Raw genomic sequence first — 12,638 nt, 5'->3', positions numbered from 1 at the left:
TTAGAGATTTAATCGAAAGGAAAGAAATTACGCTTTGTAAGGTTGGGACAAATGACAACATCGCGATCCTTTAACCAAACCTTTGTCTCAAGCTAAACATGATAGTCATGTAGTTTCGATGGGGTTGAGACGAATGCCGAATCGTTGTAAATTATATGATATGTAATAATCAAATATTGTATTTATTATTTCATATGTGATAAGTTGCATTTATCGTTATATTCAGTTTTATGTCTGAATTTATATACTTTGTTTTCTCCAAATAGGTTGTAAAGACAATGTCGAACCCTATTAAGTGAACTGGATTAACATTGTATTTTGTCCCTAGTTACTTAATGAGGTGACGTCTCGGAGTGACTAGATTGTGAGGCGATAGATGACAGGTTCGACTGTCATATGGTCATAGTGATGACTGGTCGATTACATAGGCATATTGTGAGACAATTTGTCGGACAGTGACCGTTTATAGAGTCCTTTTGTGGCTAGGTCGTGGCGAGGACTTCTATTTATTCCTTCGAGTCAATTCTTTAGACTGGTGACTATTTGTCTGAGTTGGTACGGTTTTCCGGTGGCTTTGGTTTTTGTTCTAGGTCGCACCGTAAAAGGAGGCCGATGAGCATTTACTGGGTCATTGTGATCTGTATCGAATGAATAAAATAGGTCAACGGGATTGTCCTTATAAGTCATATTTTATCTCAAGGCCACTCGAGGAGAGATGACTGTGAATGCGTGGCCACGCTCGGATGAGATCTATAGTAGATTATCCGGTCAGACAGTCATTCTCCTGATCGAGGAAACCACTTTATGATATGATCACGTGCAAGAACGACCTGGAAGACATCTTGCATTGAGTGGGAGATATTATTGGACAAGAGAATTGGTAACGCACACTTGTGTCAGACAAGTGGGAGATTGTTGGAGTAGTGTCCTCCACAATGAGTGCGTTTACATATTAAATCTCGTAAAAGGAATATCAAGGATTTATTTATTTATTTGTCAGCTGGTCATCGTTAATCGGTAATGATTGGCTGACTAGAGTTTGACATTACTGTCGTGTGACGGCGGTGATCAGCTGATCCCTTTAGGTCACACCTATAGGATGACGCCCAAATAGAATAAATTAATTGTTTGTATGAGATACGAGATAATCAATTCCTTGTATTATTTGACTCTTAGTTAGTCACATAAATGTATTATTTGATGACGGGTTACGAACTCGGGACAAAGAGATTTGTTATTTAATTATGAGATATTTAAATAATAAATGATTAGAATTTATTAATTAATTGTTAATTAATTAATTTTATACGATATGTGTATATGTTTTGAGGTACATTCAATTAGCTATTAAATTTTACAAGAAGTTGTAAAATTAGCTAAATGGGTTAATATTGACACATTGTATGTTGATAAAATGGTCTTATGATTACTTAATGGTTAAGTAGTTATTGGTAGTTAATTTATATTATTTAAGTGTTAAATAATTAAATTAATATTTAATTATGTAAGATAATTAAATATAAGACTAATAAGCATTTGTGAGGCAAATGTCGAAAACCGAAATGGACCAAATACAGTCCAATTGTTCCGGTTTTTTAGAGGACTACATGTGTCCATTAAGTGGCAAATTCCACTACATTTTGTTCCCCATATTTGGCTATAAATACCCATCTCTTCACCTCATTTTCTTAGTTGAAAAAATTTGAAGAAAATTTGGTCCTTTATTTGTGCTTTGGCCGGTTTTCATGATCACCAAAAAGACCAATATTTCTTCTTATTTTCTTCATCATTTTTCATCTTAAAACACATATAAAAACTTACTAATAATATTATCAAAGTAATAATATTAATTAGTACATCAAATATACAATTACAAGGTTACTACCATTATTAACTAGTTATTAATTTTAGTAGTTTTTGGGTTGATTCTTGGGTGCCACCAAAGGAGATTACCTATATTGGTAATTGGTGTTATTGGAGGATCATCCTTATTGCATTAGCACAAGAACAACATCAAGGAAGGAGTCCTTGAGTTGTGCCCATTTTGCCTTATAACAATGTAAGGAATTTTTGTCTTAAGATGGTTTTAGACCATCTCTTTTATACATTCTTTTGCATGCATGTAGATTTAAACCACTTTTAATTAACTTGTAATTTTAATATCATAAGATGAGTATTAATATGGTCTAAATAACTAACAGTCGCGTCCAGGATAGGCCTTTGATCGTCATAGAGCCCATTGTAGAACTGATTGCATAGGCTCCATTTCTCAAACCCATGATGCGGAATGGTTCGCACCAGCTTCTTGAAACGGACCCATGCCTCATGAAAGTTCTCATCAGGCCCCTGTTTAAAGCTCGTGATTTGAGCTCTAATAGCATTCGTCTTCGAGGCAGAAAAGTACTTCTTGTAGAATGCCAAGGCCAAAGAATTCCAGTCGGTGATCCCATTAGCAGCTCGGTCCAGATCTCTGTACCACTCACTTGCAGCATCGCGGAGTGAGAATATAAACATAGTCTCCTTTATCTGGTCCTGGGTCACACCGGTCGGCGGGGGTATAGAGCAGCAATAATCAATAAATATCTCCATATGCTTGGCTGCATCTTCATTTGCAGCTCCCCCGAATTGGTTCCTCTCAACCAAGTTGATATAAGAAGGCTTCGGTTCGAATTTTCTATCAGCTCCCGGTAATTCGAACCCCTTATATAAATTTGCAGCTGTCGGCTCTGAGTGACTTGCTATACTCGCTTCTTCAGCCATGACTGGAAATTCTGGAGATGTGACTGTCTCAGCTGAAGAAGTGGAAATGGGTGATGAAGGTGGATCCTCCTCGTATAGCTCGTTCTCGTAGTAACTAGACAGAGTACTCAGCTCTTCCTCTGTCGGCAATATCCTAGATGATCGTCTCAACTCACGCAAGGTCTTCTCAATCTCGGGATTGATCGGTAGTAGTTCACCGCCCTGTGACCTGCGCATAAGAAGAAACTACAAAAAGAATATGAGAATAGTTTAAGGAACGAATGTCCCTTAAACTAAGAAACAGACTAAAATAAAACAACTAAAAATTAGAACAATTGCCTCCCCGGCAACGGCGCCAAAATTTGATGCCTGTCGTTGTAAGCACCAAAGATAAAATTTATAATCCAACTACAACTATAGCTAGCGGCAGTCGGGTCGAACCAGAGAGAGGCAGATGTAATTTCTAGTTGTCTAATTTCGGTCTAAGGTAACAAATATGTGGGGGTTTGAATTGATTTGGTCTATAGCTAAAAGCAATAAAAGACAGTAAACTAAATAAACGGATAAAATCAAGAATAAAAAGGGTGCAAGGATGGTCGGTTCACAATAGTTTCGGCGGCAGCAAACTAGGTAGGTCTAAAACAAACACGTGAGATGGGAAAATAAGAGGTCCTCTCGGTCCACTCTCACAAGTAGCATCTTTCGATCTCGCTACAGGTCCCTAATACCACTAATACTGACTTTCGTCCTGAAAAGTGACTCAAAAGGCTAAACTAGCATATCTTTCGATCTCGTTAATCTAGTCGTCCTAATTAGGTAGGCTATCTCCCTTCCTTATCTTTCGATCTTTATTGGGTCGGTCAAATCCTAAACATTCAACTAGTCGCGTGCACTCGATTCGTCAAATATAAAAATTAAAACAATTAAAACGAAGCAATCTCAGCGTGGCCAGTCGATCGACCAGGGAACCCAGTCGATCGACCGGCATGCGATTTCAGGCCATGTTAATTCTAATGCCGCCTAACCTATAGTTCCCCTACATCCTAGCACAATTAATTTAGCTACTCATACTAGGGATGATAACAACAATGAAATTAACGAAATTAACTACTGAATTCATGCTTAAATTAACGGAATAAAAGGCTAGCATAAAACGATAATTATGGCTTCGGGAAACTAACTAACAATTCTATATTACGAACAATAATAAAGTGATAAACTGGAAAAAGAACAGAATAGTACCGGACGGAATTTCAGAAGAAAGATCAAACCAAAAGCGAGAGTAAATTGTATGAAACAATATCCCGAACCCTAATTTGATATTCTAAAACTGATAAAGAATTTAATGAAAACTGAATGTATAAAACTGGATGCCAACTTCTGTAAACTAGGTTACGTTATATAGAATACAACGTAGTTCTTATTCCAAAACCTAATGTACTATGGGCTTCAAATTCATCGATCTTTTAATTCACGTCTGAATCACGGTCTGGTCGATCGACCAGACCTATGCAGAACAGTAGCTTCTGTAAGTCGTGTGATGGTCGATCGACTAAGGGGGCCAGTCGATCGACTGCTTCAGCTGATACTTGACTTCTAACTTCTCGTGGATTTGTCTTTCGGGCCTCGAAATGCGCACCAAGCTCGTTCCTTGAGTAAATACTTTACGTCAAATGCAGTGCAAGGTACTCGGGGACGGATTTAGCTCAAAATCTACTCATTTCCGCATAAATCTGCAATATTACATAAAAATACGAAAGTGGACGAAATGGGGCAAATAGTAGCATAAAACTACACAAATGAGCTCTGAAATGCGTGTAGAATGAGGTGTAAAACATCATATAAAAGACACGCATCAGTAAGTGTAACATCAAAGCTTCAGTCCTTGATGGTGCATTTTTGGTGGAGTGGAACTAGAGCTAATAAGTCTATTCATTGGTGTAGTAAAGAATTCCTTAGTAGGCCAGTCGGAGAAGGGGGTCTTGGACTTCGCAATATTGGATGTTTTAACCAAGCTCTTCTGGTCTGCTTGGAGAATCTTATGTGTTCCAGGAAGCCTTATTAGTAAAGTTATTGGTCCCAAGCTTGGTGTCCAAGACGATATTTTATTTCAGAACCGTTGGAAGGCTCCCCAAGCGTCGTCATGGGCTCTAAAAAGCCTTGTCTGGGGCTCTGATATTATCTATAACAATATTGCTTGGTCTATTGGATCTTCATCTCGTCTTAATGCTTGGAAGAGTAAATGGATTGAAGGTTATAGTCTTCATGATTTTTGTGGGGACTCTATTGATGCTCCTAATGATTCCACACTTATGGTTGGTGAGCTTCATGATAATCATAGGAGATGGGATCTCTCTTCTCTTGGCTTCGATCCGGGTGAGGAAGTTACAAAGAAAATCCTCGCAACTTATATCCCGTGTCAACCCTCGGATGACTCCTTCTACTGGAAATTCTCTGAACATGGTGTTTTCACTGTCAAGTCGGGATACTATGTTGCTGCTATGGCCTCTTCTAATGGACCTACCTCGAATGCTGATCGATCTAGAATGTCTGCACCAATTGTGGCCTTCTGCAAATCAAAACTATGGAAGTTGCCTATTTCTAACAAACTAAGGGTGTTTTTGTGGAAATTTATGGCTAATGCGCTTCCAGTAGGCTCTGAATTCCTTAAACGAAAAATGAATTGGCGCTCCTCTTGTTCTCTTTGTGATGATTCATCTCATTGCGTGGAGTCTATTTCTCACCTCTTCAGAGATTGTAGCTTTGCAAAGGCGTTATGGTTTGGATGTCCTTCAGGACTTAGAATCACGGGAGGGGTGGACATTGATGCTAGAGTTTGGGTCATTAACTGGGTTACTTACTTCTTAACTAGCCCAGATCCTAAATCCCTCCTCTTTCCCCTCATTTCTACCCTCTGGAGAATTTGGTGTTGTAGGAATGAGATGGTCTTCAAAAATCGTCGCCCTTGGCCTTTGAGTGCTCTCAATTCTATTCTTGGTGACATTCAGTGTATGAATGAGGTTGTGCGCAGTAAGGATGCTAACCTCCTTAGAGCATCTTTGTTGGACTCCTCTCCTGGTTTTGGTCTAGCTAAGAGAATTAGAAACTCCTTCCCCTACTGGATTGTTGGTGGACCTGTGTGCGGAAATATTTGCACTATCAAGTGTGATGCTGCCTGGAGGGCCGATAGAAGTTTTGGCATGGGGTGTTGCTTGTTGGATGGTAATGGGACCTTAAGGAATACTGCTCACGCTCGCTCGTTTGCTTCTTCTGCCCTGCATGCCGAAGGACATGCAGCTATCATGGCACTCAAATGGGCCTTGGACGAAGGGTACCTTCATGTTAGACTCGTTACAGATTGTCTTATCTTGGTTATGCAGGTTGCTGGAGCGGAGAAGGCGATTGCATCTGTTAAGTGGATCATCCATGATTTAAAGTCTATTGCGTCTCATTTTCATTGTTGCTCTCTTAGTTTCTGTCCTAGGGGGTGAATAGGATAGCTCATAATCTTGCTCAAGAAGCTCTTTTGTAAGCTATGCTATTTGTTGCTGTCAAAAAAAAAAAAAAAGATAAGATCAGTTGATTCCAAGATTGAAAGAAATAATCTCTTTATATCAATTATTTAAGAAATGATATTATATGATGAGACGGGAATGTAGCATCGAAAATGGAAAGTATATCAATTTGGGATTCAAAATGGCATGTAAATTACGTTTTGCCAAAATTATAAAAATCATAGCTAACGCTTAATTAATAATCAATCAATTTGCTATATAATTAATTAATTAATTAAGAGTACACGAAATTGAGAGATTATTAATTAATCATTTTAAATTTATTTTTTTCTTTAATTTGCTGAAGATGACATGTGGCAGAGGTCATCTGCCGATGACATGTGGTAGATGATTTTTGCTTTAATATAATATATGATTTTTATAAATATTGGCCCCAAAACTCATTTACGACAAAACGATAATTAAGTATAATAGAAATCGTCATCGAAAATCATTTATGATAGTACAATAAGTCAATAATTAGTTATTGTATAAAACGTCACCGAAATCCAATAACTATAAAACGATAATTTATTTTTACGATTTAAAAAACCGTCTCTGAAATAAATTTGCGCTAAAACGAGATATTTATTTTAGTTTAATTAATTTGAAAGTCCAAGGGCAAAAAAGAAATAAATGAAAAAGTAAGGGGCGTAATATATTAATTTTGCAATTAAATCCACAATTACATGACGCACCTATTTTTTTCATCTTTACCCCCTCCTTTTTCCATCTTTTCTTAAATTTTCTGTTTTTTAATATGTTACCTTTTGATCTTGATCGAAGGGAGTAATATTTTAATCAAATTCTTGATTTATCACGGGTCGATCAGTTCGAATCGGGTTTCAACCCTTTAATAACGAGTCATTTCGAATTCGTGTTAAACGATTCGCGTTTCAAGATTTTTGTATATTGAACCTTAGAAAAGCGGGTTGAGTCAAGTTTTTAAGCCGGGACAGAATTTGGTAGGTCTAGTTTTAACCCAACGGTCAACTTTGTGGTGGATTGGGACTTGGGAGAGATCGAGAATTCCTTCTTTTGTGCGTCCTATTGCGCAAGAAAAGTAAATAAAACGGTGCGTTCCAAAGAGTAGCATATACCAGACAAATAATAACCAGAGTAGAATATGAATATATGAACACAAATACATAAAACGTTGATACTTTGCTCATTCTGGAAGAATTCCTGGTTAAAAAAAAAAAAGTAAATTCCTAAGCAAATTGATTAGTGAAAAATGGCATGTATGCATGATCACAGTTGCGAGGACCATGATTGTTCTTCTGATTGGTCTCTTTATAAACACATCGACATCCCCAAGGTTTACTTCTATTCTCAATTTTTTTGCTGCATTTTTGGGTTTTAATTCATAATACACGATACAACTTAACATCCGATGTATTAATTTGATTGTTTGTTGTGAATATGAAATACCCAGATGGAATTCTCCAACATTTGTGTGTGTACCATCTTATTAGCTGAATTTCTTGCTTGATGAATCTTGATTCATTGAATTTTGTTTACTCAACTGCTTTTAAGTAGAGAACTACAAGTATTTTACGGGTTTTGTTTGCGGGTTGGATTCCGGTCATTTTTCGGTTGTGGCTATTAAGGTTTTTGTTGCAAATTAGTCATTTTCGGGTTGGTCATTCGCTCGGGGTCAGTTTTAGCATGGTCTGCCAAGGAGTAAGTTCAGTTTAAATGACTGAATGTCTATTTACACTTTGAGAATGTTATGGGGTTTGATTCAAATGGAAGATATTGAATGTGCAGATTGATTTTTGAATGCCAGGGTTTTCTATTAATCTGTATTTCTTTTGAACAAGTTTGTAAATTTGGTGGGATCAATGTACTCTTTAATTATTTTGGTGCATCGTCAATTTTGATATATTTGATTGTATATATATATATATATATATATATATATATGTGGTTAGGATGTTGAGTTGATACTTGATAGGCATCAAGGCATGATTATGATCATTCTTCTTGTATCAGTAGTACTTGTGCGGGATGTGGGCATGAAGAGTTGATACAGTTTTGTGCATACTTTTTTAGGGGTTGCAAGAATAGATTCTTTTCATTTCCTCGACTAATTTGTGTATTTTTCTCTCGTTGCTGAACCTCGATTTGTATGTAACCATTCCCCTGCTCAGTGCACGAGGGTTAGAGAGTTGATTTCTGACATGTTGGACAAAAGTATGCACAAATGACTGAATGAGGGAAAGAACACGCCAAGTGAGCGGGAGGGAAAAAAAATAGAGTTCATATAACATGTTTTGATACTTCAATAACTATGTCAGAAATCAACTCAAAATTTCAAAATTCGTTAAGAAATTGGCGTAGATGTAACATGTGGGTGTCCCATATTGTCATATCACTATAAATTAGTGACCTACTCCTCCTATTGTGAAACAGCAGTCAGTCGATATTTGCATGTTTGCATTCGTCAATAATTAGTGTCAACATCTGACAGCCTCGTGTGATTTCCTACATGGAAAACATTGTATAGCAATGACCGCTACTCACGAAGAACATTTTCTTCCCGATTTTTACATAAGTCTAACTATTGGTTCTGCAGGTGTCAGCTCTGAATGAGGCTATTTCTGGAAGTGTGAAATCAGTTTTCAGATCTTGGGATCAGCGCCTAAACTTTTCAGGGGTATATATATCTGTAATGCTTTTGTTTGCTACGTTAGAGAGCTCTCTCCATCCCATATATGTTGTCCCGTTAACCAATTTCAACTGCAACCACTAAAATATATGCATCTCAAAAAGAAAATGTTGCATTTGATTATCATACCATAATTTCATGTCGTGAGAAAATATCAGTCAATGCTATCATTTGACAACATATGTCAAATGGAAAAATATAAATGGGATGGAAGGAAAATATTCCTGCGCATCCTTTTTTTCTGTTACCTTGTGAGACTAGATTATTTGTACAAAGCTTGCCTGCTGAGGGGTGATATAAGACTTGTTTTCTGCTCCAGGAATTTCTGGAAAGCAATGAAGGTGATCCTGAGTTGATTGTTTTTATCCCGTGAGTAAATGGATATTTCATACTGCGCTTCTATTTGTGTTCGATGGAGTATGTACTGATTTTCCAACACTGTGTGTCAGATTCACATCTGATGTCAAGATTAAAAGCATATCAATTGTTGGTGGCAGTGATGGAACAAGTCCTTCTAAGATGAGAGCGTAAGCTATTGCTATACTTTTAGTTATGAATTTCCTTGGCAGTTGCTCATGCTAATTAGATTTAGGATGTACTGTAGCTTTTACTATCGGTTTTGTTGGGCCGTGGGCGGAAACATTTCTACAGTGTTTGACTCTATTTTAACCAACTCGTAAAATCTTTTTGCCCTTTGAAAAGAAATCCTTCATAATATAGTTTGCCTTCATAGTACTTGGGAATATGGGATTCTTGCTGTGGATAAAGTATTTGTTTGGATAAAACTAAATTGCTGATGTGCTGAAATTTAGTAGGCAGCCCTGTATCATTTTGAGTGCTGTCTGATTATCTACTGGGCCTTCATCATACAATGAGGGATACTGTATGATTTTTGAGTTCTGTCTTGTGAAATTGCTAAATTATAATTTAGTTCACTATGACCTTGTAAACATCAATGTAAAAGCTGTGATAAACGACTAAATGTAGAGGCAAAATGATTTGTGTAAAGAAAAAAATTATCAGGGGAGAGCTTGTTGCCCTCTTTTGGTCGGAAGAGTAGGAATTCATTGTTTAGTTCTCGGCTAAAATGGCTTTATATTATACTGGTTTATGTGAGTTTCATTTCCAGTAAAATGCAAGTTATGAACTTATATATCATCTTTAGGTTCATCAACCGTGAGGGCATTGATTTTTCTGATGCACAAAGTATGCAAGCCGTTCAGGTAATAATTAGTTGCATCCAAAATGTTCATAGTTCCAAAGTTTTTGCTTCCTTATAATAATGTGTGGTCTCGCCTTCAGGAATGGGACTTGGCTGAAAATCTGCAAGGAGTATTGGAATATCAAACAAGGTAATTGTCTTGTTGTTTTTGCCCTTGAATTTCAGTAGGTAGTAACGCTAATTAGGATTCTAAAAGGGGACCTCAGGATCTAGTCCCTGTCATTTTTGCTAATGAAGTAGCTCATCTTCTCCCAGAAGTATTTTATGTTGACAATGTCCCATCGTCTAACGTAAGTGTTAAGAAAGTGAATTATACTTTTTGGTTGCCTGTACCCTGTATATTTAGAATAGTACAGTTTGCTATCTATTATGATTACTTAATCTAGCTCGTTTGTTTAGCTATTTATAGCACCGTTTGTTTAGCTATTTATGGCACCATTTAAATGCTTCATGGTTATTTGGACAGGTACTCTAAATTTCAGGGTGTGGGAAACTTGACTCTTCACTTTCCAGATACTTTTGGAGCTGACACAAGCAAGATACATTACATTGGCTTAAAGGGTGAAGCAACCCAGGTATGATGACAGCCCAATGGACAATAGTCGTTGATTGCATTAATATAGTAGGCGCTGCTTGTCATGTTGCTCTTCTTTGATACAATCCTTCTTTATTATGTATGTTTAGCTGAAGAGGGATGTTGTTGCAACAATTGTTTATGAACTGATGCCAAATCCGTCTGACCACAAGTAAGTCTTTTTTCCCCTTTTTGTTTTAGAGAAGGAGAGATGTGAAAGGTGTGGGGAAGACAGGCCTACGGTAGGTTATGCTAATAAGTGGTGTGGTCTCGACCTGCAACTTTGAATGCTAACTATTATATTATTGCAACTTTAGTGTAAAACGGTCTGCCCCAAATATACGCCTTGAGCTATTTATTAGTCACCTGAATAACGGTATATAAATATAATGCAAGACCAACCTAATTGAACTAGTATCTCCTATATATACAGTCAGTCACCCTCTGGAAACTGAAATCAATACATGACTACTCGTAATATGGGTCATTACATTAGTCCTTAACATTCTGAAAGATCTTAATAGAAGTTTACGCAAGGAATTCACAACAGGATGTAAATATAGACTCCTATAAACTCCAGTTTATATTTGCAAACGCGCAAATAGTTGGAGAAAGATTTGTGACAGTCGTGTTTTTTCTCGTTCAGGACCCGTGCCGAGGCAGGAGGGGGTCTTTCACAAGTGGAGTAAATGTAATTCCCGTTTATGTACTCTTGGTGTTGCTCTTTGCTTTTTTGACGGCCACATCGAAACACAAGAGTGCATGAGACTAAGAGAAGATCATTTCCGACTGTTAATGACCTTTGGAGCAGTTAGCTTACTTAAATCTGCACATTCATAATCTTTAAAAAATAGGATTTGCTTGCCATGTAGCATTCAGTTCTACTGTTTTAATCTTCGACTGGAAATACTTGAACAATCATTACCGTACAAAATGCTGACTGCATATGTGCTGCCTTAAAGTTCACTTGGACGACGTAAAATCTTTTTTTTTTCCCTTTTTTTTTTTTTTTTACAATTGGAAAGAGTATTTTACATTCTAATTGCATGGCTCACTAAGCCATACTTATAAAGTAGAACCAGTGAGGATCCCCTGTCCCATTTGGTGTCCCATTGTGTGTGTCACACCACTTACATTTCGACACATCGCTTATAGCAAAATAAAATATTGCAATAAATATATTAATTTGTTGATACATAAAATATAACATAACAAAATATAGAAATACAATTTTCTAGTAGAAAACAAGAAAAGATGAGATCAACTTCGACAACATAATATCTTAGCTTTAAGCAGGGGTTGATTTGTAAGTTACTAATCTTTGCAATTTGATGATATAACTTTACAATGTTGATACTCTGTAGTTTTTTTTTTTTGGATGGTGATAAATTGATACTAGTACATATTCGAGTCGACGTGCCAACTGCCAAAGACAGAGAAAAATATCTGCCTGATGTTATCGAATAAGAGCCATACATTGCCAATATTGTGCTCTATAACGAATCACCTTTGAGAGTTCAGATTACCTGAAATTGAGCACAAGCTGGGAATTTACTGAAACGAAGTAGGAATTGAATCACATTCTCTATCACGTTTAGCTTCACGCAATGTTCTTCATTCCACAAATCAGTCGAAGAATATTAATTTCTTTATTCAAGGCCTTGTTTGGATTGTTCGATTTCTAGGAAAAGGGTGCTGAAAGATTTGAAAGAAGCCAACATTCTTTGTTTAGGCTCCGTTTGGCAATCATTTTCAGTCACTGATTTGGTCAAAAGTAAATTTATTCGACCAAAATTTCGCACCTTTATTTTTCTCGTAGCGTTTGGCAAGTCGCTTATTTAACCAAATAAGGTCTGAAATAAAATCTACCTAGAGTAG

The 12,638-nt window shown here is 36.9% G+C and overlaps 2 protein-coding genes across 2 annotated transcripts in view; both read left to right on the top strand.

Moving 5' to 3' along the window:
* The window catches only part of LOC141651420 (uncharacterized), a 41,594-nt gene extending 35,364 nt beyond the window's left edge, over positions 1 to 6,230 (top strand). Inside the window, exon 4 of the mRNA XM_074459134.1 lies at positions 4,689 to 6,230. Within this exon, the coding sequence (XP_074315235.1) occupies positions 4,689 to 6,230 (1,542 nt within the window). The remainder of the gene's footprint in view (positions 1 to 4,688) is intronic.
* A 1,077-nt stretch (positions 6,231 to 7,307) lies between these two features.
* LOC141653457 (uncharacterized) lies at positions 7,308 to 11,742 on the top strand. The gene is made up of 9 exons (XM_074461225.1): positions 7,308 to 7,611; positions 8,872 to 8,952; positions 9,284 to 9,333; positions 9,414 to 9,491; positions 10,130 to 10,187; positions 10,267 to 10,316; positions 10,653 to 10,761; positions 10,871 to 10,932; positions 11,407 to 11,742. The coding sequence occupies exons 1-9, from the start codon at positions 7,528 to 7,530 to the stop codon at positions 11,447 to 11,449; spliced, it is 615 nt and encodes a 204-aa protein (XP_074317326.1). The 5' UTR covers positions 7,308 to 7,527; the 3' UTR covers positions 11,450 to 11,742.
* Positions 11,743 to 12,638: the final 896 nt, after the last annotated feature.

This window comes from Silene latifolia, chromosome 4, assembly GCF_048544455.1.
Source record: "Silene latifolia isolate original U9 population chromosome 4, ASM4854445v1, whole genome shotgun sequence".
In the NCBI taxonomy this organism is placed as follows: Eukaryota; Viridiplantae; Streptophyta; class Magnoliopsida; order Caryophyllales; family Caryophyllaceae; genus Silene; species Silene latifolia.
Note: the sequence above shows the minus strand (reverse complement) of the source record. Positions and strands in the feature narration are given on the sequence as shown.

Coding starts and splice junctions, on each gene's coding strand:
- LOC141653457 (XM_074461225.1), top strand. CDS start 7,528: ATGGCATGTATGCATGATCACAGTTGCGAGGACCATGATTGTTCTTCT. Junction 10,188..10,266: donor AAAGTATGCAAGCCGTTCAG/GTAATAATTAGT, acceptor TCTCGCCTTCAG/GAATGGGACTTGGCTGAAAA. Junction 10,933..11,406: donor CCAAATCCGTCTGACCACAA/GTAAGTCTTTTT, acceptor TTTCTCGTTCAG/GACCCGTGCCGAGGCAGGAG.